At 40.7% G+C, this 26,223-nt stretch overlaps 1 protein-coding gene across 1 annotated transcript in view; it reads left to right on the plus strand.

The window, feature by feature from the left end:
* The window catches only part of abca2 (ATP-binding cassette, sub-family A (ABC1), member 2), an 86,676-nt gene that overhangs the window by 29,608 nt on the left and 30,845 nt on the right, over positions 1–26,223 (plus strand). The window contains exons 3-16 of the mRNA XM_053480884.1: positions 4,982–5,075; positions 10,512–10,623; positions 10,929–11,092; positions 11,221–11,342; positions 16,565–16,675; positions 16,888–17,067; positions 17,314–17,535; positions 18,670–19,004; positions 19,089–19,248; positions 19,420–19,548; positions 21,796–21,963; positions 22,620–22,716; positions 22,806–22,979; positions 25,954–26,056. Coding sequence (XP_053336859.1) covers positions 4,982–5,075; positions 10,512–10,623; positions 10,929–11,092; positions 11,221–11,342; positions 16,565–16,675; positions 16,888–17,067; positions 17,314–17,535; positions 18,670–19,004; positions 19,089–19,248; positions 19,420–19,548; positions 21,796–21,963; positions 22,620–22,716; positions 22,806–22,979; positions 25,954–26,056 — 2,171 coding nt within the window. The remainder of the gene's footprint in view (positions 1–4,981; positions 5,076–10,511; positions 10,624–10,928; positions 11,093–11,220; positions 11,343–16,564; positions 16,676–16,887; positions 17,068–17,313; positions 17,536–18,669; positions 19,005–19,088; positions 19,249–19,419; positions 19,549–21,795; positions 21,964–22,619; positions 22,717–22,805; positions 22,980–25,953; positions 26,057–26,223) is intronic.

The raw sequence follows: 26,223 nt of genomic DNA on the forward strand, positions 1-26,223 counted from the left end.
CCCCAGGGTGCATCCTACTGTAACTTGTGTCCCAAATCCCCTAGGATAAGCTCCATTACATTAAGGTGCGAGGACACAGTGCTAACCACTGCCTTAAATTAGATAAAGCTTTCTTTCAGCTGCTTCTCTCAAGGGGTCGCCACACAACTTGGAACAGCTTCTATGTCAGATGCCCTTCCTGCCACAACCCTCCTATTTTATCCGGGCTTTGGACCGACACTGCATGCAGTGGCTGGATAGTATGGGCTGTGGCAAGCCACTGATGGCGAGACCCAAACACAGGCCCCTTGATCCCCAAGCCAACAACCTAGACCCTTAGTCGGCTAAGGCTTTTTTAAAACTTCTTCATCCATCTGTGCACATCGCTCTCATCCATGGTGGCAGTGGGAGACAACAACTGCACCAAAGGGGATTTTTTTCAGAAGATTTGAGTTTGGGGTTCAACGATGGCACAAATGCACGGCTTTTGATGGAGACTATGTTGCGTAGTACCTTTGCATAGGGGAAGAGTTATTCTACGACCATGTGCATTGGTTGCCATTACTTTTGCTAATGCCCTTGATTTACAAGTGGTCTGAGCCGTTCTGACAAATCAGAATCGAGTATTCGTTTTTAGTGTAAAACGTTACTGTATACGTTTTTTAACTACATATTCAGTATCCTAACATAACCCAATCTCATCGCTTAAATTTCATTAAACATACAGTAGCTGGGAAAATGTTGCGATCGTTTCTCATGCACCGCTTATTATTATTTTTTTTGCAAACTTGGGATCGTGATCTGATCCTCATCTGTGTTTGTTTAAGGCTGCTATTTTTGTCTTGCTCGGGTTTGGCCTTGAACTCTAATATGGCTTGTGTAAGTACTGTCAATATGTGTGTGTGTGTGTGTGTGTGTGTGTGTGTGTTTGTGTGTTTTGCACTACCTCTCTTCTCTCTGCCTAAAAGACAGCATTAAACAGACAGCCTACACTTAGATGCATCGTCCCACCTATAAATAATGGAAGCTCAGCCTCCGACATGCAAATTCAGCGACAGAAAAACCGACGAGGCATTTTCACACTCGGTGACTCGAACGCAGGAGCTGTTTAATATTCAAATCAAACATTTCTCTTTGCCCTTTCTACAACTTTGAAATCAATAAGCTTTAGGAATTTAAAAAGAGACAAGCGCTCTCTGAGGACGCCCGATTTTTTCGACTGTGTGTGTACTCACTGTTCGCTGGTATAACCGAACCTTTGTGGAGTTTCTCAGTCGTGGCTTTGTGTATCGGGAGAGATGCGTGCAGAATGGACTTTTGTTCATCATGACCTTGGGACAGAGATGGAATTATTGTGAGGGGACAGACGTGACCGAGGGCCGAGCGAACACGTCTTCTGTCTCGCCGTCCCCTTTATTTCGTTTCTTTCGACAGCTTAAGAAAAAACATCCCGAGACCAGACAGATACGGTTGTGTAATTGGTGCTTAAGGTTTTTTGAAAGACCATCAGCGGCGTGACGGCGTGTAGCGGCTTACTCGGCTTTCGATGAATTTCCGACGATCGGCTCGAATGTGCATCGTGGGTGTTTCCTGTTTCCCTTGGAGATAGCAGAGCTGTAGCTTATCCGAAGCTTTAACCTAATTTTACCTAAATCTATCATCATCATCATCATCATCATCATCTCTACACCTCTTCACTCCTCTGTGACGAATTTAGGCCTAGCTCTGAAATTACACCTCAAACAATTCACCGAAATCACTAAGCACTTCCAGACTTTGATTCAGGACAGAGTGTCCCTGTTACACTGCAACTAATGCTCATGAATAGTAAAACTCAGTACTCTATAAAGTCTGTGTGTAAGTAAATGTGCTGTAATGGTGGAGCATGTTCTTTAAGGTGACACTGACATTGTAAGCATATATTTGCATGCTTTATCCAACCCACTGACTCACATAAGCCACCTGCTGTGGTGTGTATGTGTGTGTGTGTATGTGTGTGTGTGCGTGTGCGTGCTCATGTTTGTGTACGTTTTCTTTTCTCCTCCGTGTAGCTCACTTCTGCATCCGTATGCCTGTGTAACAGGACACTTTTGAGTAACAGCCTCCAGCCATTTGGCTGCGTATTTGGCAGCAGACGTTGTCTGTCTGGTGTAGTAGGTGACCTTCACGACATCCGGAGGATTTTACTGGCTCAGCCAAATTGACTCGGTTGACCTACATAATGTTTAACAGCCTAGCGATTGGCTGTTGTCTTAGCACATTGGTTCTTTCTTTTTAAACACCTGTTTTAAGTGAGATCGAAGCATGCGCGGTGTTTTCTTTCTTTTTTTTCTGTCCAGTTTACACTTTGAAGTTCCCATAGTATACTGTACATATACAGACGAATCATACATGATTACTTATCTGACTGGGCAAGAGCAAGACGATTAAGGAGGAGTAGCGGCTCTGAGTCAAGGATCGGAAGGTTGGCGGTTCGAGGCTCATCTCCGTCTTGAGAAAGGCCCTTCTGCTCCATTAAAACCTGGTTTTAATCAAGATAAAATTTGGTAAAGATATCATTTTTGTCACAATCCGCTGCGTTATGGAGTTCATTCCTTATGGCACAAACAGCAGTGTCTCCCGGGTCACGGTGATATATTTGATGTGACGGGATGTTACAAGCTCAGTCATCTTCAACTCTTCGTCATCACAGCAGTATTACTCGAGCGAAAGAGAAGAGACAATAATCTGGGACCGTATTCTACATATTGATCCAGAGAAATAGGTGGATGTGTCGTAATATTGGAGGGGAAACAGTGGGGGCACACAATTACTGGAAAAAAGTACCACAAATCTGGAGAGACGCCTCAAGGCATAGCATAATAATCACCCAGTTTTACAGCCACTTTGTGTTAATGATGTTACCACACGTTAACATAATTATGTTGTGATGTATTTTATTTTATTTTATAGTGTAGTCGCCAAACACATTAAGCTAATAGGTTAGCAAATGATTGTAACCCATAGGAGCTACAGTGTCCCTACAATAGTCCAGTTGTGGAAATTCATTTATATCTATGACTTTTAGTCGACTAAAAATTAACTAAAGAGAAATATGAATACTAAAAACTAACAGGAACATTTATGCCGGGACTAAGACTAAAATTGAAAATAGTTGACAAAATGAACACAGAGATTCAAATTCTGACCTTGCCATTTGCATGTCTTCAGCTTGCTTAAAGTAGTGAAAGCTGTCGGATGTGGTCTCTGCTGTTGTGTCGCCTAACAGCACCTCAAGTGCTGAGGTGTTTGGGACATTCCGAGCTGCTTCTCTGATCACCACAGTTGTGAACAGTGATTATTCTTAATCTGTTATTGTAGGCAAGGGTGCTGCTAGAGTTTCTGCGCCCCTTAAAAAACCTAATATGCTAGTCTCTTTGCCTTGAAGAAGCCATAGCACTTTAAGGGGGTTCACTTAGGGGCCCATCTTTAATAATAATAATTTATATTTGTCATATATCTATATGTTATACAAAGGGTGGTCAAGTCAAAGGGTAAAATTTCTTATGAATCCAGGCTAAAGCCAATTTACAAAAAAACACAGCACACTAATGAGACTCTTAGCCGGAGGAAAAAATTAAATAGTGCAACTGTTTTAAAAAAGGCTGAAGCCCCCTGCAGTCATTCTCGTGAACGTTCAGCGGTGGAACGTCCGATTTTTGAAACCCGACAGATACCTTCTCGCCAACATGTGAAAGAGATGCATCTGTCTGTGGGAACTGTACACCACCATCATTCACCATGACCACTTGCACATTACAGAAACTCAGCTGGGAGTTATTTCCATATCCTTTTATAGCCTTGACCTCACTCCAAGCCATTTCAACATGTTTGGAACATTAAAGCAGTTCTTGGGAGGCCAGGATTGATCATGGCTTTGGTGTACTGAGAAAACTTTTTACTTTGATGGTGTCCATAAGTGAATTAAAGTGCATTAGTGTAGCAGGGGATTATATAGGGAAATAAAATTAGTTTTTAATCTTGTAACTATGTTCTGTTATTCTGCGGAATCAAAAGTCCCGGTTTGACTTAAACATCATTTGCATTGATACAGTATATTTAAATAGCCCTTACCAACCAACTTACTTAATGTCCTCTCTCACTCCATCTATAAATCTCTTCTTTGGTCTTCCTCTAGACCTCCTGCCTGGCAGTTACAACCTCAGCATCCTTCTACCGATTTATTCACAATCTCTCCTCTCTGACTTTATCTCCAAAACATCTAACATGGGTTGTCCCTCTTAACTTATTCTCGATCCTGTCCATCCTTGTCACTCCCAAAGTGAACCTCAGCATCTTCAGCTCTGTTACCTCCAGCTCTGCCTTCTGTCTTTTCTTCAGTGCCACTGTCTCTAAGCTGTGGAGCAACGCTGGTCTCACTACTGTCTTGAACACCAAATTCAAGTTATAATAGGCTATAGTATAATATAGATTGACAGAGTAAATAAAAACTACTAAAACCTTAAAACTAAAAATTTTAAATACTTAAATGTTTTTTTGAGAAGTGCTGAGAGCTTTATATCTTTTTAATGGAAGATATACATGTTAGCCTAATGTTAGCCTACATGTTAGCCTAATTCTTGTGAAGCTGCTTTTTGTTATGCTAGCTACAGTTTAGCCATGTTTTCTTTTTCCTCTCACAAAGCCTTTAGTATTTGACCATTACAATAATAAGTTCTAATTAATACAAAGAAATGTTTATTTCATATCCTGTTTTCTCTGGTACAGCTGTAAACATGATCAGGATATTAGCAAGTTAGCAAACATCAGCTTAGCTACCAAAGCTAGAGCACTGTTACAAAAGCACAATAAGTTACTTTAATATTCTTGGTTCAGGGAGTACATTATTTCCTCAGGCTGTCCATGTTAACACAGTTTTTCCACATAACTTTTTTCCACTTGTTTTTACACAAAATGCATATTGACGAGCCATATTCTCTGCCTTGTTTGTGTGTGTTCACAGTGGGTGCTGGCGTTTGAGATCTTCATCCCTCTGGTCCTTTTCTTCATCTTGCTGGGTCTGAGGCAGAAAAAGCCAGCCATCCCTGTCAAAGAAGGTAAGATGGATGAGGGCAAGTGTGAGGCTAGAGGAGGAAAAACAATATGGGGAGAGAAAATGGCGACAAACTGAGTGAATAGAGATGCACCATATGGACTTAAGTATTTGGCCAAACCTACATTGTATTCAAATACATATACTCCAATATGGAGTTGGTTGCCCATTTGTAGCTATACCAGCTTCCACTCTTCTTGGAATGCTGTTCACAAGATTTTAGAGAGTTTCTGTGGGAATTCGTGGCCATTCATTCTGTAGAGCATTCATGAGGTCAGGCACTGATGTTGGTCGAGAAGGCCCGGCTCACAATCTCCGTTCTAGTTCATTCCATAGGGGCTCCAGGGGGTTGAGGTCACAGAGTTCTGTCCAGGCCAGTCAAGTTCTTCCACAACCATGAACCATGTCTTTATAGTCCTTGCTTAGTGCACTGGGACACAGTCATGTTGGAATAGAAAAGAGCCTAACCCAAAAGTTGGAAGCATTGCATCGTCCAAGATGTCTTGGTGTGCTAAAGCATTAAGATCGGCTTTACTGGAGATAAGGGGGCCTAAATAAAACACCTAAATTCAATAATTAACAGGTTTGGCCAAATACTTTTGTCCATATAGTGTAGCTTGGAGAGGGGAAAAATATATTTGCACATTTTCCACTTGTTTATCAGCAATGGTAACACCAGGTATATCTTGTAGTTCATTTTTTTTCACTGAATAATCCCTTTTTCCACGTTACTAGCAGTTGTTCTCAGGTAAAAGGGCAAATTATTGGTGAGAAAAAGTTAAGATGCCTCCCAGCACTCTCAATATTCCTATGCCAGCAGTCAGCAAGTGAGAGACTGGAGAGTGCTTGTCTCCGATTGTGTGATGAATGAGTTGTACAGTATTTTTAGCCATTGATGGATACCAGGAGGGACATTCAAGTCAAACCAGGACTTTTTCTCAGTGAAATTTCTCTCGAATGAAGATGTGAAACTTATTGACATTTACAGAAGACTTCAAGCGCACTACGGTGATGAGCGTGTTAGCTGTAGTAAAACATTTGAATGTTGCAAACGTTTTAAAGAAGCGTGTACGATCCCAGCCGAGCCCACTGCAGTCGTTCCTGTAAACATTCAGCGAGTAGAACGCCTTGATAAACGACAGATAATTCGCCAACTCACCAACTCGCAGGAGAGATTCATCTGTCTGTGGGAAAATGTACACATAATCATTCACCAACACCACTTGCACAGTTATTGCCACATGCCCCGTACAGTCCTGACCTAACTCCAAGCCATTCGGTCCATCAAAGGAGTTCTTGTGAGGCCACCGTTTCAGACGTGAAGCACGCAGTCCGATCGTGACTCCAGCGTAGAGTTGTAGAGTTTTTGCTTGGCACGATGTCCTGCACAATCAAAAGTCCTGGTTTGACTTGAACGCCTCTCGTAGATAAACATATTACTGTCTTTTTGTATGTGGCCACATAGCATCATTGGGGAACTTTGCTAATCTATTGTCGATTGCAAAGACGTTTCGGCTTCTGGCTCAGTAGTTCCGTTTTAGAGCGCGTCCTCATTAATCACCATCACCATTGTGTCCTTTTTGTTTCCAATGCTGAATGAAATCAAAGACCATCTTTTTGTCTTTTTCTTATATTTTTTGTTCCTTTCTATCATCTGTCCTTTCTTCTCTCTATCTCTCTCTCTCTCTTTTTCTCTCTCTCTCTGAATTGTTCTACCTTTTTTTCCATGGTACATGTTCACTGCATGCTGGACCAGTGTGTAAGTCTAAGTAATGTTTTTTTTAAATCCAGTGTTTCTGGTCTTTATGAAACTTTGTGTGTGCCATGCCATCTGTGTTGCTTCTAGCCTCTCTGTTTCCTAACTGTGTGTGACTTGGTGTGGGCTCTAATGTGTGTATGTAGCAGTGCATGTCCATGTGTGTGTGTGGAGGGGGGTGCTTACTGGAGTGGAATGTGCTGCAGATCCTGTTTCTTATATCGGTATGAAGGTAAGGAACGAGAGGACAACATTACAGAACTGGACGCTGAGCAGGCATCAACAGACACCAGCACACACTTCTAGGGTTCACACATAATGTATGGGTTAACGAATGAGTGAGTTATTAAAATGGTTCAGAGACGCTTAATGTCCGCAGATGTCTTTGTGTACATTAACATGTCAGCGTTGTTACTTATCTCTAATACTGCTACTTATACAAAGAAGATATATTAAAGGAAAAGTTTGGCAAAGAAAAATGTATTGCTTTTAATCCAAAATTTAGCCAGAGAGAATGTATTACCTCACTGCAAACATAAAATAAAAATAAAAAAAGGGAAAAAACCTTGGCAAACCCAGGGGTAAGAGTGGGAAATAGTTTGCTTTTTTTTTTTGACCAAACTAGTCCTTTAAATCTTGAAATCTTTAATCTCTTTTCACACACTACGGTTTAACCTGCTTAATGGAATTATCTGGTGACCGGGCTTTTCCTCTGACCGTGTTTGCTGTTTTAATCCTCGGCCAGAGAGGAAGCAGATGTCAGACAGCAGTGTATTAGACCTGAATAGCGCGTCTCTCTAACCCAGCCGTCACTGGAACAGGAGAAATATGACACCCGCTTGTGTAAACAGAGAGATTTTACTGCATGGGCAGGTGCTGACAGCGAGCGCGCGCCATCTAATTCCAGAACGCCGGAAGGAGGTGACTTATTAGTGGAGAGAGGAAGGAGAGGAGAGAGAGAGAACGAGCAGGAGTAGATGCCAGCTCCGCAGGCTGTCTGCTGCAGTATCCAAACACTTAAGAAAAACCGAGTCAGCAGATTACATTTAACTTTCTATACGCCGCTGTCTGTGCCAAAAGTCTTGCATTGATACCCTGAGGGAGATGCCAAGATGACCAGCAGCTCGGGCTGGGAGTGAAATGGCCATGGCGTTGGTATAGAAGTTCACATTTCCCAGAGCCATTTTTTATTAAATAATCAGACCGGCTTGGTAATTACAGGATCAGTGTAGGGCACGGGATTGCTTTATCCATAAATCCTATTTCTCAATTGCGTCCAATTGTGGATAATTGAATTTTTAGAATGTTTGGGTTAAAGCGATGCTTCTTAAGTTGAGGTTAGAGTCAGATACTGTACATACAAACATTAATACAAATATTCCATTTAATATACAAATAGTTTCATCACCATGTAGGTCACTTTGTAGGGACAAAATTAAACTACAGTGCTGTTGAATGCTGGACATTTTTTAATACATTATTTGCTTAAACAAACCTTTTGTTTATACACTGTCTGCTTAAACAAATTTCATGAAAAATATGCGTAATTGTTAATATGGTATGAGTACAATCTTATATAGCATTGTTGGAGGCAGTCTGGTTTTCCAACTTGCCTTTAGGCTTTGTGGTTTTTACTTGCAAATATTTTATAAGCAGCATTTTTTATAGGCCTTATCTAATATAAGATAGCAAAAAAAGAGAAACTTATTGGGGGTGGAGATGGGGGGGGGGATTGTTACACCAATCAGCTATAAAATTAAAACCCCAAAACATTAAGTCCAGTATTTAATAGGTTTCCCTTGTACCGCCAAAACAGCTTCTACCCCTTTGAGACATGGCTCGACAAGACCTATGGAGGTACAGTCTGCTGTGGTATCTGGCACCAGGATGTTAGCAGCGCATCCTTTAAGTGTTGTAAATTGTAAGATGGGACCTCCGTGGATCATACTTGTTTGAATTTGGATTTACAACCTTGAACTCTTGTCCATCGGCGGTGGGGAAGGGAATCACCTGATGTCGATTCAAGTAAATCGATTTTATAACTATCAGGATTTTATAAATATCCCAATTTAAGATTACATCCCCCCCCCCGATTTTGTCACAATTTTTAAACCTTTAGAAAAAGTTTAATAGTTAATTTAATGTAGCCCATTCCTTGTAATATAAATTTTCTCACTTAAAAAACAAGCGTTGCATTTAAACAATACAAATAACTTCAAATACAAGAGTTTAACATTTAACTGAGTAGCGCACATCTCAGTCATCTGCCATAATTACTATTTTGAATTATTTCTCCTAACACAAGCGCTAAACATGTAAATAGTTCAGAGTGCGGCATTATAAAAAAAGAAAAAAAATGGGTGACATTTTACCGCCTCAAAAAGTCTCCAAAGTCTGAAAATATGACTTGACAGTAAGCGCGCGGGTTGAGTGGCCGCGAGCATGCTGGCACACGCGGCTTCTAACGGCCTCGCGATTTGTGACTGATTAGCGCTCACAGTGTTTTGAGAATAGTGTAATGAGGGGGTTTGAGATTAATCCTTTAACAGAGGTTGGAGAAAAAGGCAGATCGGAGGCTTTTAACACGGGATCACACAACATGAGTCTTGAGTGCCCATGATCCTGTCGCTTTAACTGATACTGTATGTAAGTGATAATCAATATTATGGTTACGAGTAGGGCTGATCATGTGTAAATCTTCTATAATGTAAAAGAACACAAATACAAATAAATCAAAGGCTTGACATGTTCCTTTAATAAATAAAAAAGGTCAGTTTTGCAAAATCATTATGGTAATAACAGTGTAACGATGTACAATTATTGGAAAAAGCATCTTACTCGTGGTGGTATCTGTAACTAGACTGCACCACACCGTAATCACCATGTCGTTAATTATTCTCCTTTTACACCCCTTTTCATTATGTTCTGTTCCTCCCTTTTAATCAAAGAAAATGGACCACCCTAGTGAGTGATGGCTCTTTCTCAGCACAACGGATTGTGTAATTATGTATATACTGTACATTAATACACAGGTTCATAACCCAATATAATCTGCAACAGTGAGGAAACAGTAATTACACACATACAAAGTGACCTATACAGTAGATTTATTGTAAAGAATGGCCAGTGTGTGTAGATAGGACATACTCAATAAACTGCCGATTCAGTGTGTGCTGGAGCTTTTTACACTGTCTATATGTAGAGTGTAGTGCGTGGGAAACATACCAAGCCTAGTATTTCCGTGTTCCAGTGAAAGCGAGCTCATGTGTACAGTACGTGTCTTTAAAGCTAGTTAACCTAATGCAATCTGACCTGACTTCTGAAACCTTCCCTGACCTCCTGACTCTTTTTTTTCTGAGCTACTGTATGACCGTTCCCTCACTCTTTCTCTTGTTGTGCTTTCCTTTGGTTTGTTTTGGTTTCTCATCCCTTCCGCCCGATCCGTCCATTGTCCCTCTCCCATCTCTCCCTCCTTACACCATTTTCTTCTCTGCCACTTCCTGCTTATTTGCAATAACTTCTCTCTAACCCACCCAAACTCTCTCTCTCTCTTCGTCCTTTCCAACTTTTACATCTCTATTAATTAAACCCTACTAACCACCTCCTCCACTGGACCCGCCATCGCCGTTCTCATCCATTCCCCGCTGCGGCTGTTTTCCTCTTTTCGGGGGGGGACCCGATCAGCTTTCTACAGCGCCGCCCCCCTGACCTCGGCGGGCATCATACCCATCATGCAGTCCTTGTGTCCGGATGGCCAGCGAGACGAGTTCGGCTTCCTGCAGTACAAAAACTCGACGTGAGTCAAAGCCTTAATACTTTATCACTGTATCTCTGTTTGTCTCTCTTCCACCTCTGAGGACTACCACTGTGTCTGTAGCACCTAACAGCAGTCCTCATTAGCACCTGTAATCGTGTGTGTATAAGCACTGAGCCTGCATAATGAACCTCTCTCTAAGATATATTGGCTAACTACCTATCTCATTCCCTTAGGCTTTATTTTTTTTTTATATTTTTTTACACTTTCTCCCACTCTCTGGCCTTTTCTGTTTACTTTACTAGGTAATTTCGATTAACGCCTTGTTTGTTGAAATGCCTTTTCAGCGTGACTCAGTTGTTGGAGCGGATCGGGGAGGTGATGGAGCAGGATCGCTTGTTCGCCTCGGACGGGCCGACTCTCGGGGAGGAGCTGGAGTCACTGCAGCACCACCTGGACAGTATCAGCTCAGCCCAGAGTCCCATAGAGAGCAGCTTCAACACCAGCCACGGTGTGGAGATACATACTGCACACACAGTCTCACATCAGTCCAGCAGTTCATCAGTTCACAGTGTGTACTGTATTTACTATGTGTTGAGCTGAACAGCCTGTATAATGTTCTGCTGTCCCCGGTTCTAGTCTTCACTTTAGGCAGCGTCATAAGGAATTCCACTCACTTCCAGCAGTTCCTCATCCGAAATCTCTCTCTGAACAACGACACGGCCGACCTGCTTCTCTCATCCCCTGTCAACCTGAAAGAGGTTTGTAACTCGTGCCAAATTCATCACACTCCTCTTTGACCCTTACATCTTGAGCGGAAACACAACATTGGTCAAAAAAATGAATCATATATCTATCTATCCGTGTAGGAACCTCTGGGGTCAGACTAGGGACTGTGGAGGTCAATAAGTAAAGAATGTATATATACATGTACCGGCACGGGGGCTTTGGCCAGCATTGTCATTTTGCACCTTCAGGGTTGGGGTTTGATTCCCGCCTTAGGTCTGAGTGCATGGAGTTTGCATGTTCTTTCTGTGCTTGGTGGGTTTCCTCCGGGTATTCCCATTTCCTCCCACAGTCTAAAGACATGCAGGTTAGGCTAATTGGCGTTCCAAAATTGCCTGTAGTGTGTGCATGACAAGCGGGCATCGAGCTGGCAACCCGAGTCCGTTCTGTGTGTATGGAGTTCAAACTGTATGTGACCCTTTATTTTCTCAGTCATGTTTAAATAGTTGGAATAAAATGAATTTCATCATATTGCTTAGGTTGTGCTGCAAGAAAATGGATATAAGACGCTCTACATAAAGCCTGTATATATTCATGAAAACATAGTACTGTACAACACAAATGGCTATATAGGTTCTGGGTTTTAAGGGTTCAGGACACAGCATTCACATTTTACCCTGCTCTCTTTAAGAGAAGTCACAGCCTCTCGTTTGCATCACCCATTGTGTTTTTGACAGCAGAACAGAAGAGCGCAAATGGCACAGGCAAATGCTGTGAACTTCAGCTCTTTGCCGATTAAGTGCCAGGCTGTTAACTTGCTGCTATACTGGGAATGTCAGGAGCACCTATGCTGTAACATCAGCACAATTCAAGCAACTCCTCCACATAGAGTCCTCCTAGAATAAAAATAACCTGGAGGCAAAAAATTAAACCTACACAATTTGTTTCCAGAGTAGAAAGTGAAAAATGTTTTGGACTTGCAGTATTTATTTATATACTGATGCTTCTCGACCTACTGTTTGATGGGGTTACGTCCGGATAAACCCATCGTAAGTTGGAAATATTGTCTTATGAATATCATAAAGGAGTCGTCTTGCACCTCCAGGGTGCGGGTTTGATTCCCACCTCGGGTCTGGGTCACGAGTTTTCATGTTCTCCCTGTGCTTGGTGGGTTTCCTTCCCACAGTCCATAAACATGCAGATTAGGCTAATTGACGTTCCCAAAATGCCAATTAGGGCACTTAGTGACACTGTAGAGCGTGTCACTAAGTGCCCTAAGTCTCCTGGGATAGGCTCCAGGCCCCTGCAACCCTGTACACAGGATGAAGTGGTATAAATGATAAGTGAGTGAGCCTACAATAGAACACTTATTATTGCATATCACAATAGAATATTGTACAGCATATCACTAGGTCAGTAAAAGATCAAAATTTAAAATTCAAACCGGTTTTTACTGAATGCCTAATACTTTCACACCATTGTTAAGAAGAAAAATTGTAAAACTGTGGGTTCGAAATATTTCTAGGGTCAAGTTGGTATTTTGGCCCACTTTTGAGCAAGTCATCTAGGATTCCATGTAAAATGCCACTTAATGCATAACTTTTTCATAGTACTTAGTATTTTCATAGTACTATAGTGTCATGCATTCAACCTGACATATAGTTTTTCAAAGTTTCTTAGTATATTCATAGCACTTCTTCAAAGTACAGTGCCTGGATACAAAAGTTGGCATTACCGAGCAAAGAAAACAACTAACGGAATTTGAAAATTACTGTAGTCGGGTTAAGAACTGTCCAACTTATTATTAAAACTATGTGGTCTAAAAAAATAACCGGAAATCACTTAAACGCTTGGTGAAGTTGCATCATAAAAAATATATACTGTATACTGTATATAAATAAGAAAAATATAATCACCAGTAGAATTATGAGTGAAATACATAACACTTCCACTTTGCACTTTTCATCTCCCCTTTGATTAAAACGATGCAGATATGAGCAGCCTTATTTTAGTCATAATATACTCCGATCACAAAGAGGGAGAACTTTTGCAGACAAAATGTAAAATCAGTACGCAGGAAAAATGACATACAGTAGAACAAATATATACTTGCTTAATAAATGCTACCTTTTTTTTTTTTAAGCGAACAGCTTTATTCCAATCACAAATTTACAATAACATTCCAGCCGTTTGTGGTCAAATAATTATTCAATGCTGGACACAAATAGCAAAGAAGCATGATGATTATTATTATTAAAAATAAACGAAGCGGTTTGTGTGGATTCATGCGACCAGTCATTTTTTTCAGGGAAAGATTCTTATGTGCATTTACGTGAAAATATTCTAAAATAACTTTTTTTTTTTGTTCAATCATTTAAGCCCTTTCTGTCTTGTTGGACAGGAACATACATCGGCACATCACTTGTCCCAAGCAAAACATCAATTAGCATTTACTTACATCTGAATAGAGTCGTTTGCATAAATCTTGCATGTGAATGAAGCGCTTAGTCTCCAATGTGTGTGGAGACAAAAATCTGTTCGTAAAAGTGAAATATGGTCAGAAGACCATATCTGTTTTTTGATTTGTAACATTAATTTAATAACAAACATTTGGGGGAACTTTTTGGGACTATTTGGGAATAAACTTTTTGGAAAGAAAACCTTTGTGTACATATTTTTTTTTTTGAGTTGCTACAATATAATGTCATTTACAAAAAAAAAAATTGATTGGTTTTGGGAGCATGAGGAATAATTTTCAGACATGAACTAGACACCACATTAGCTGAAAGCGGTCAAAAGAAATATCAGACTGTGCAAAGTTTTGGGGTTTATTTTCTTTGGTAGCCTACTGTAGATGCAGTGGTATACCTAACTGAAAGGTGTATATGTATGGTAGGTGTACTTGTTAGAAAAAAGCAATACATGTAGGTGCTAGTCAGCTTCAGAATTCTTGGCGAACCCATTTTAGAGATTTTGTACCTTTATGTAACCTTTCTTAGCCAACATAAGAGCACTGAGTCTGCTTCTGTAATCTATGACTTTCACTCCTTATGTATGACAAAGCCATGCTGATAGTTTGGTGTCCTATATGCGTCTCTTCTGACCATATTTCACTTTTAAGAACAGCGCCCAGAAAGGTACACAGTTCCCAAAGAAAGGAAAGTCTTTCTTTAATTCTTGTTTTAATTCACTTTGCTGGTATGGATTTGAAGTCTAATCGCTTCGTAAAGTTGATGAGCCTGAAGTCTTACAATCTTCTGCAACTTTGTGATCTTGGAAAAAGTCCAGGCAGGTTCATTAAAGCTCAGGTTGTTTCTTAATCATTGCTCTAACAGTGGATAATGACGAGTGAAGGTCAGCAATCTTTCATTTAATTTCCTGTGTGTACTCTTCCACATAGATCTTCCATATGTTACCAAATGATTAAGCATTTAGGTCTTTGTGTAACAGTTACACACCAGTGAAGCAGCAAATTCTGGAGTTTTGATATGTGTGTCTTATTTTGGGGGCCAGATTAGGATTTATCAAAATACCACAGTGTAGGTCAGATTTAACTAGCCATAAATCTGTTTAGCATAGTGTCTATCGTTTATTCCAAGGTTTAATAAAATAAAGAGCAGATATGAGTAAAAAACTGCAAACTTTCAGGCCCCTTTTTTACAGACCAAAAATAACTGGACAAGCCAACATTATTGTATCATCCATCCGAACTTCTGTAGTCCAACTAGGGACCGTGGCGACCAATAGTGACTATTGTAATATTCCCATTTTTAAGACCCTTTGTAGGACTTCTGGTCAACATTCACACACTGCAGGCAATTTAAGAACAGAAATTATGCCTAATCTGCATGTCTTTAAATTGTGGGAAGAAACTGAAGCATCTGGAGGAAACCCACCGAGCACAGGGAGAACGTGCAAACTCCATGCACACTGACCCATGGTGGAAATCGAACCCAGACTCTGGAAGGGCAAGGCGAAAGTGCAAACCACTAAGCCACCGTGCCAACCAACATACAGTATACAGTCAAAGCTTGGATTGCGAGCATAATTCATTTTAGAAGTGTGCTTGTATATCAAATCACTCGTATATCAAAGTGAATTTTCCCCATAAGAAATAATGAAAACTCTGACGATTTGATCCACAACCCAAAAATATTATTCGCAATCCGAGGTTCCACTGTATTGCCAAATGTATTTGCTCACCTTTCTTCACATGCATATGGACTTGAGTAACATCCAATTCTTAATCCCTAGAGCTTAATATGATGTTGGACCACCCGCTACAGCTACAATATAACAGTTTCAAATCTTCTGGGAAGGCTTTCCACAATGTTTAAAGGTTGTGTTTACCGGAATTTTTGACCATTCTTTCAGAAGCACATCCCAAAGATTTTCCATCGGGCGAAGGTCAGGACTCTATACCCTGCCTCATGCCCCGAGTTCCCTGGAATTGGCTCCAGGCCTCCCAATTCCCTGCACAATAAAAGCAGTACAGAGAATGAATGAGGGAGTAAGTGAGTGTTAGAATAATAAATTCTAAAAGAGTAGCTGTGGGCAAATTAATATCTTTCCAAGCAGCATTGGGCCCTGTGCCCAGACTTTGGTCACCCTTGTCTTAAAATAAAAACGCTTCAATAAATATTAGATTTCTGTCTTTTTCTGAAATTAAAGTTTAACAATTTTTCCCAATAATTCTCAAGCTGTCTGTCCAAGTGTAGTCACTGTACCTTTCCTGCGTTTCTTACTCTTTATTTCTATTAATATAATTTCCTTTCCATTCCTTTAGATGCCATCGATAGTCATTGGCAGATGTCTGTCACATTCCAGACATCCAGTCTGGGTTGAATCATCAATAAACACAATCAAGATCTGGCTTCTTTTACAGAAATTTGCCATTTACTGACTTGGCAGATAACCAGGCCTAGACCTCTCTCTTAGGTCTCTCTCCTCGAGCACGCTAGACCATTGTGTTACTTACCACTCAAGTGGTGTCATACGAAACTCACGAAGAACTTTTAATGACAGGAATCTATACCCTGGTCATTATGTTTGGCTTTGACACAATGGTCATTTTGTTGTATCAGGTATAAATTTTCATTTTTGCCAGGAAATTTATCACACCAAAGTGCAGGAAACCAAAATCTGCATTGTCAGTGTTCCGAAGCCTGTGGCCAAAAAGTCTTTGTATCCAATAAGAGGAGGTTGATATTAGACAATATGGAGTCACACTGTATGTGTGTTTGTTTGCTTGATGCAGGTGTACAACCTCATTTTTGGCACATATCCCAAAGCAAGTGCAGGAAGTGGAGGCTGGCCCGAAGGTCACCGTGGTGCTCGCAGCCCTGGAGAGAAGGTCTTACAACTGGAGGTATGTTGTGACACATACAGTACGTTCTGGACCAGCGCATTCCATAGGTGCCGAAAATGCCCCAAGAATACATATGCAAATAAATCAGGGGCTCAAATATCACCTCCTGTATGGTTGGTATGGTTAGATAGTAAGAACGGAATATACACTCATAACTAAATCTACTCCAGGAAGCCTTGCAAGGGTCACTAAACCATGCTTTGTGTCTCCAGGAGCAGCTGCTTGGAGGTTGGAGGAGTCTGGAAGGGGGTCTGCTGCACAAAGCGCTGCGAGACCCGACTAAAGCAGCTGATAAACACGCCCTTCTCCAGCTGCTTTCCCAGGCTCTGGGTATTGCTGGAGGTGGAGGGGAGACAAACAAATTTGATCCACAGGAACTGCAGTTGATGGAGGTCAGTCATGCTCGTTTAGTGCTCAAGAGTTCAATTTTTTACATTTGTTCACCAACACCTAATGATGTGCCTTTTCACTTTTATCGTTCCATCATACTGACAGTCTTGACAAGCTTGTACCTTATTAGCTGGGTCACTTTGCCCAAGCCACTCTATGTCTATCCAGCTTTATTCCTCCTCTGTCTGTTTGTCACTTTAACTAGATCTGTTCCTGGCAACTATGTCATCAACTCTTCTTTCTCCCAGGGAGTTTTGCTGACCGGTGGTGTCCTGCAGGTACTTACATGTGGGGAGGGCAAGGACAGTGAGCTCAACAGGATCCTATCGGTGCCTGAGAAGCAGCAGTCAGTGTTACGAGCCTATCAGACGGCCGTGTGTGGAGGAGATGTGGGGCAGAAAGCGGAGCGTTTTGCACAGATCAGCCAGGAGCTGAGGGATCAGATCGACACACAGAAAATCATTGAGAAGGTACAGTATGAAGAGTAATGAACATATGTACAATGGCAATTAGGATGGACTGATTCATCAATCAGTTTGTTCCATTCATCTTATCAAACTATCTGTTTGTTTGCTTCACAATTTCTCTCTCTTTTTGTATCTACTCATGTACGCATCTGTTTATCAATTTGTTCATCCAACAAACCATCTATCTCAGTCTTCATCCATCCACCCAACTATCCATCCATCCATCCTACCATCCATCCATATATCAATTTTCCAGCTAATCCATAAACTGTGGTGTCTATTCATCTCCCCACCCATGTATCACTCCATTCACCTATACAACTTTCCTCTCATCCATCCATCCATCCATCCATCCATCCATCCATCCATTTAGTAATAAATCTATTTTTTCATTCCCCACATCAATCCATACATGCGCATGCTCATCCACCAACATACTTGACAACTTATTGACCCATCTGTCTTCCATCCATTAATCAACCATTCTACCAATCTTCCATTCATCTATCCATCCATATACCATTCATCCTTCCATTTATCTGTCATTCACTTACCCAGACATCTAACCATTCATTAATCATTTATCTAATCCACATTTCTATTTACCATCTGTTTATTAACATGTTCACCCAACAAACCATCCATTTATATTTATACCTATCTATCTCAGTATTCATCTATCTATTTTTCTATTTATTTATCCATCCATATACCTATTTATCATCTAATCCACAGTGTTTATTTATCTCCAGTACCTATGCTAGTACCAATCCATTCACCAACGCAACCTTCTCTCTTCGATCCATCCATCCATCCATCCATCCTTACATACATATATACATCCATGCATCCATCCATCTAGTGAAAAATTTATTTTTTCATCTCTTACATTCATCCATGCAATCATTCCACCAACATACTTGACTTTTTATTTACCCGCCTATCTTTCATCCATCAATCAACCATTATACAAATATCCACACATCCATCCATCTATTAATTACTCTTCCATTCATCCATCCAATTATCATTCATTAAATTACTCAGCCACCTATTCTTTGATCATTTTGATTCATGTGTCAAATTCATTGCGTTTGTCTCCTACATTGAACACCATCCTTCTCCCTCTCTCCACAGTTAATATTGGAACAGTCCAATGCTTCAGCGCTGCCATTTCAATCCCACCTGGGTGCTCTTCTGAAGGAGCTGACTGAGGTGGAGAAGCTGCTTAAAGATGTGGACCTGCTCTCAGGCTTGGCCAAGTTGCTGCCCAAAGGGGCATGTGCAGGGCACCAGACTTCTTCTTCAGCTAACAATGCCACTTGGAACTCTAACACCACCAGCTGGGGTACCAACACCACTGAAAACCCTGCTGAAGGAAAGGACACTCCGGCAGATAACCCTCACTCTCAGTTCTCTGCTTTTGTGCAGCTGTGGGCTGGGTTGCAGCCCATTCTATGTGGAAATAACAGGTTTGTATGGGTATACATTAATACAATCATCTTTACTTGCGGAGCTTTTTTCTGAGTTCAACAAATCGTCATTTTTTTCACTAGGATTATTGAGCCAGAAGCTTTGAAGCAAGGCAACATGAGCTCGCTTGGCTTTACCAGCAAAGAGCAGCGGAATTTAGGGCTTCTCGTCCACCTTATGACTACAAATCCCAAGATTCTCTACTCTCCCATAGGTTCACAGGTGGATAAGGTCATTCAGAAGGCAAGTAAATCTCACAGCCTTGAGGAAGAGTGTATGCCTCTCGCCCTTCTGATAGCAGCGTTTAACTAGACATTAAAGATGTTTAGCGTGTTTCTAGCAGATTTGTTTTTAGGGTTGTCTGAAGGATGGACAGTGATGATGAAGGTACTGTATGTGACTCTTGTTTTCTAGGCCAATGAGACATTTGCCTTTGTGGGCAATGTGACTCATTATGCTAAAGTATGGCTCAACATTTCAGCTGAGCTCAGACCTTTCCTGGAGGAAGGCAAACTGCACAATCACCTAGCATGGCTGCAACAGGTAAGGCACCAAAAGTGTACAAAATTAGGTCATTTTCCAACTGCAAACTTTTGAATTTTGATAACTTCAGTCATTTAGAGCAATAGAAAATGTTTCTAGCTTGGCTAGGGATGTTGGAATACCCTGTGGAACGACAAAAACCTATTTAAGAGTCTCATTTTCACACTTTTTACAAGCTGTCCAATTACATAACGGGATGTGGGTGTTAACAATAATGACCATGAAGGATTTAACAAGCTGTAATTCTCTCTTTGAGAGGAAATTTTTATCATGCAAAGTCAAGTAATTAGGCATCTTTATCTCAGAACATAGATATCATTGGTGTAATGTTGCTTGCTTTTTTTTTTAAGTATCAATTTCCAGCCATGTTTTGAATACAGTCATCATCATGTATTGTTTTAATGCAAATTATCATTAAAATTACATCCAATTCTTGATCTGTAGGGTTTAATAAGATGTTGGCCCCGCCCCCTTTGCAGCTGTAACAGCTTCTCAACTCTTCTAGAAAGGCTTTCCACAAGGTTTAAGAGTGTGTTTATGGGAATTTTTGACCATTCTTCCAGAAGCTTATTTGTGAGGTCAGACAGTGATGACGAGACAAGAAGGCCTGGCTCAAAGTCTCCACTTTAATTCATCCCAAAGGTGTTCTATCAGGTTGAGGTCAGGCCAGTCAAGTACCTCCAGTCAATGGACCTTGCCTTGTCCACTGGTGCGCAATCATGTTGGAACAGGAAGGGGTCGTCCCCAAACTGGTTCCACAAAGTTGGGTACATGAAATTGTCCAAAATTAAAAGTTCCTTTTACTGGGAGTAAGGGGCAGAGCCCAACTTCTAAAAAACAACCCGATACCAGTTCCAGCATGACTTAACCGCCTTTCCAGAAGAGTTGAAGCTGTTATAGCAGCAAAGGGTGGGCCAACATCATATTAAACCCTACGGAATAAAGAATTGGATGTTACTCAAGTTCATACGCATTGGAGGCAGTTGAGCGAATACTTTTGGCAATATAGTGTAGATAGATGGCTGTCTATGAAGAGTTTGACAGCTTAATGAGAAATCAGTTTTTGAATATTTGGGAGAAGAAAAATGTAAAACGTTTGCTTAATTTCCTGCTATTTTGCAAAACAAGATTAAGTCCACCTCCCACAGGGTTGTCAACATGGATAAGTCAGCCTGTCCTGGTATTTGTGGTTATTTAAGTATGCAATTTAGTATAAAAATATTTATATAGTTTTATGATTTTTAGTTTTATTACAAAATATCAAACTCATGCTTTGACTATCAAACTCATGCTTTGATCTCATGCTTTGATCTCATGCATTGAACCCTTGCTTTGATCTCATGCTTTGACTGAGTTAGGGGAAGCAAATTGGAACAAAGGAAATTAGTTAGTTTTGTTGCACGGAAAACTTTTTAATTGTCATAATGTTAAAGATCATGAGAAACACCACAAACAATGCCAAAAATTCAGTATTTCAGTTTGAATTGCACAGTATTATACTACATTATGCACTATGTACAAGTATGCAATATTTAAATATTTGTTGGAGCATTGGCTGATTTTATGTATATCCATGGTCCTGTAAGGTTCTGCTGAAGTTTAGAAATCCTGACTGAACAACAAGATGCAGCAAATTGATAGACATAGCAAATGCAACAGCTTCCTATAACCAACACATGCATTTTAATTCCTTGTAACTTGAGCATCTTTAGGGTGTTGTAGCCTTATCCTTTGCTTATTTATAGCATATAACCGTAAGACATACTGTATTATGGCTCCTGTCTGCAGCAAAATCAGTGATAGTTAAGTGAACTCTTTCTGAAAGTGAAATTAGAAGGTTACACCTAGTTTTATTAAGTGTACAATATTGTGCTCCAAATGACATACTGTAATGTCCTAAGTCTAAACATACCTGTATTTTACTCATGCTGGGGTAACTGCAGTGGCAATAACAGAGTGCAAATGTCCTTTTTCTTGGATTCAACATTCTCCAAAAACCAACTGAACACTAGTTCACTTACCGCAGCTGCTGTTTTACCCAAAAGGTAGTTTTAAATTACTGATCACATGACTTCGCCTAAGTTTAAAGCGTCTAAAAGAAGGATACGTAGTGGTTTTCAAATGAAAAGTTTTGCTACAGACATTTTTGTGTGCTCGAGGAAAAGAATTAGCGAGTTTAAAACAGTTTTGCGGTCAAACAGTTCATATGCATTGTTATGCTTGTGCCTGTGTGTTTTGTCTCCGTAGTTGACCTCTGAACTGCGGAGGCACCCGGAGTTGCTAAACACTTCGGATAGTGAGCTGTTAGAAAGTCTGATGCAGGAGAATTTCACGCTGCCGAACATCAGCACTCTGCTGGAGCAGCTCGACACCATCGACAACGCCGCCTGCGGCTGGATTCAGTTCATGTCAAAGGTCTCATTCAAGCATCTTATTACTTTTATGCAATAATACAGTTTAGGCCCCAACTTGTTTTTGTTTTTTTTCCCAGATGTTTCACAACATAAAAGAAAATTCTGTCATTCCTTCATGAATAAAAACTGTTCATTTTGCAAAAAGTGTAAGAGGAGTAAAGCATTCAGGATGTCGGGGTAAATTCAAGTAAAATTCAATCGAGTTTTATTACACTACCCAATGATTGATTATTTTCCTGCTACAGCACAGACTGCCATGTTTTATTTCTGACATAATCCAGAACATCCACTAAATCTTGAAGGTTTTATCCTTTTACACGAAAGCTATAAGCAGTGAGGGCATCGGTGGCTCAGTGGTAGGTTTCTCACCTGCCATGTGGAAGGGTCTGGGTTCAGTTCCCAGCCACTGGGTAAAGTACCGCTCCCAAGCATGTATAAAATGGGCGGGTTGTGTCAGGAAGGGTATCTGGCATAAAAACCTGTGCCAAGTTGTGTGCGGATTGAATGGCTGTGGCGACCGATCGATGGGACGAACAACACCCAAGCTATAACGTGTTTTTATTCATGAAGTAATGACATTGTTTAATAGCGTTTTCCTGTGACAGAAAAAGTTCCGATGTTACATTACAGTTTATCGGAATATCGTTTATGTTTTAGGTGAGTGTGGATATATTCAAAGGCTTCCCGGATGAAGAGAGCATCGTAAACTACACTCTGAACCAGGCCTACCATGATAACGTCTCCGTATTTGCGAGTGAGTGAAATTTTTTTTTCACTCTCTATTGCTCATACTCGATTGCAATAGTATGAATGTACTGTATATTGAATGTCCTCCCTGTACAGGCGTCATTTTCGAGACCAATAAGGACGGCTCCCTGCCTCCTCATGTACAGTATAAGATCAGACAGAACTCCAGCTTCACTGAAAAAACGAACGAGATACGCCGGGCTTACTGGCGCCCTGGACCCAACACCGGCGGGAAGTTCTACTTCCTCTATGGCTTCGTGTGGATCCAAGGTAGAGATATAACTTCTTTTAACAATCATACAATACACTGACTGGCCTTAACTATATCAGGCACCTGACATCTCAAGCAAATTGCCTTGTCTTGCTTTTTGTTGCTAAAGAAGACATTGTAAGCTTGGTGATTTTTTTATTGGCAAAGGACTGAATATTTTCTTGCAGACTTTTCACATCGGTTCTGCAATTTGTACTGAAGCAAAGGCCTGTACAAAACCATAAGTTAAGCAATAAATCATCTGCTCACGTAATGCCCGCGGAGGAGCGGACTGTCAGGAAGATATAACATTTAGTCTTTTGTTTTATTCAGAATGGAGCGTGTCCTGGTAAACTGCTTACCTGGTTAAGCTAAGAGTGGTGCCTCAGCGACTTTTAACATCGCATCATGTTTTGTATAGGAGCTTGAAACAGACAAGACGAGCTCATCTTTTTCCACTCCAATGGAGCTCTTTCAGATCCACAACATTCGCCATTTTCTCTGGCAGTTATACAGGATGCTTGCAACAGATAACACCTCCAAGCAAAATAAAGATGAATCACCGGCTAAATTTACCCCCATGGATTTTACACATGAGGAGCAACTAGATAATGGGCTAAAAAAAAAAAAAAAAAAAACTCCAGTCGTTGCATCTTACTGATTTTTAGCGAGCTCCAGCTGTTCTTTACAACACCTTCGAGGACTGCCGGACGTTATGATATGGTGGTATTTGTGACCCGTCATATCAAATCAGATATCGATTGATTTAGGTTATGCACATTCGCAGGTTCCTGGTTCAATAAGGTCCACATGATACCAGGTTTATTACGGTGTCATGTCTGATTGCAAAGATATGGAGTTTGTTTGCAAGGGGAGCCTCGGGAAACTGTCGAAATTCTATTTTTAGAATACTAAAATGCAGTTTCCGTGACAAAATAAAATAAAGGGAGCCCTCAGGCTTATTGTGACACCAGGATTTCTCTGCTACCCTTAAAGTTAAATAAGCCAGCAGTAAAATAAGTGCATGTTTTTCTATCAAAACAGGTGTAACCAGTTCATTTAGTGTACATTAATGTGCTTTAAAATAATACTTAGGATTAAAACCTTTTCAATTCTGTTAAAAGATTTCACCGTTTGCACTTATCTCATTAAGTGATATGTAACTGATTTAAAAAAATTAATAAAACTGAAACATCATTAAGGCAGCACGCCGGCTTAGTGCTTAGCAGTCGCCTTGCACCTTCAGGGTCTGGGTTCGATTCCCACCTCGGGGTCTGTGTGCATGGAGTTTGCATGTTCTTCCTGTGCTTGGTGGGTTTCCCCCGGGCACTCCGGTTTCATCCCAAAGTCCAAAGTATACATGCAGATTAGGCTGGTGCTTAGTGTGTGCGAATAAGTGTGTAAGTGTGTGTGTGCAATGCAATCGATCGGCACCCATGCAGGGCCACTACAGTCACAGGCCTTGTTCAGGGGCCCAACAATGGCAACCATGTGGAGCTGGGGCTCGAACCGCCAACCTTCAGATCAGTAACTCAGTCCCTTAGGCCTCTGAGCTACCTAAGCCCTAACTTTTACACAATAGATCCTTACGTTCTATTATGGAGAACCAAGTTGCTGGATACAATGTCAGCTGGTTTGGGGCAGATGTCTCTTTTAAGACCTCTATTTAATGGTTTTAAAGGAATAATCTCACACAAGTTTCGCAGTGGTGGGCACGGTGGCTTAGTGGTTAGCACTGTTCCTTACAGAATCTGTGTTCGATTCCCGTCTTGGGTCGCTGTGTATAGAGTTTGCATGTTCTTGGTGGATTTCCAAATTGCCTGTAGTGTGTGAACGAGTGTGTCATTGTGTGTGCGCCATGAGATAATTGGCACTCTGCGTACAGGATAAATAAGTAAAGATGCTTTGTGAATGAGGGAAGTTTCAGTTTTTCACTTTAAAATGTGGTTTGGGATTTGACGCTTGATTCTTTAGTTTCACACTCCATCCGTGAGATTAAAACAAGGACTGGACTTTTTTTTTTTTCTTTTCGTAAATCGTAATTCGTTAAATCATACCCAGTTTTTCAGCAGATTTGCTTATGATGTTTATAATCTAGTTTGACGAAGTATGAACAGTAACATGGATTTTGATGGGGTTGAATAAGTGTGTCCTTAATATGATGTGCACAGGCAGTCAAGAAATATCTAATATTGAAATGATCATAAAATCAATAATCATAAAAAAACAACCACATAATATAAGCACAGAAACAGTTGCTTGGATGCAATGAAACATGATACACCTGATAAGATTTTGCCAGGAGAAACAAACACACGGGTATTACGAGGAGTCTCCAAATCAAACTGGATTTTTTGATTGTGCAAAATAACAGAACACAGTTATAAGAGTAAAAACTATCAAATTCCTGCTACATTAATGCACTTATTACAGCATTTGACTAGTGCATGGATACCATCAAGGTGGAAAGCTCTCTCAGTGCGCCGGAGCCCTGATCGGACCTCCTGCATCACCTCTGAAACCCTGGCCTCCCAGGAACTCCTTGAATGTTCATCAGAATGACTGCAATGGGCTTCGAGCCCTTGCACCATTAAAATGTTTCACAATGTCTTTGGTGAATGTCGAAAGTTTGACACCTACATTTATTCAGCAAGTCCCGGTTTGATTTGAAGGCCCTTCGTACCAAGAGAATAAGGGTTTACACCAAAGAGTTGAAGATAAATAATACAGTCACGGGTTCTTCCCAGTAGAATAGATCTTCTAGGTTGAATCTAGAGCATACTGTATTTCTGCTTTCAGCGGTGTCCCAGTGCCTGCTTTATTATGGAGAACCAAGTCCAATCTGGAAAGATTCTTGGAAAACTTTTTTTCTAATTGCGTTTAGTTCTAATTTGAGTGTAAAGAAACTTGTCGTTTAATTCTATAATACAAGCTACTTTTGCACTAATTTACTCTTGGATGTTCAATTAACTCCGCTGTGCTGCGTTCTCATAGACATGATGGAGAGAGCAATCATTAATACATTTGTTGGTCACGACGTTGTGGAGCCCGGCAATTACGTGCAGATGTTCCCCTACCCCTGCTACACCAGAGACGAGTGAGTCTGTCCTTATTTTCATTTTTTCCCTAATGATAGGCGTCATTAGATTTTTAATTGTGCTCACACTTTTCATAGCAGTTACACATTTGTTATCATGGTGATCTAAACCTAAAATGTCCACCTGTACAGTACCTTGTGTGTCTTTATCCGCTCTACGTCTCTGT

The sequence above is a fragment of the Clarias gariepinus genome, chromosome 21 (assembly GCF_024256425.1).
Source record: "Clarias gariepinus isolate MV-2021 ecotype Netherlands chromosome 21, CGAR_prim_01v2, whole genome shotgun sequence".
Classification (NCBI taxonomy): domain Eukaryota; kingdom Metazoa; phylum Chordata; class Actinopteri; order Siluriformes; family Clariidae; genus Clarias; species Clarias gariepinus.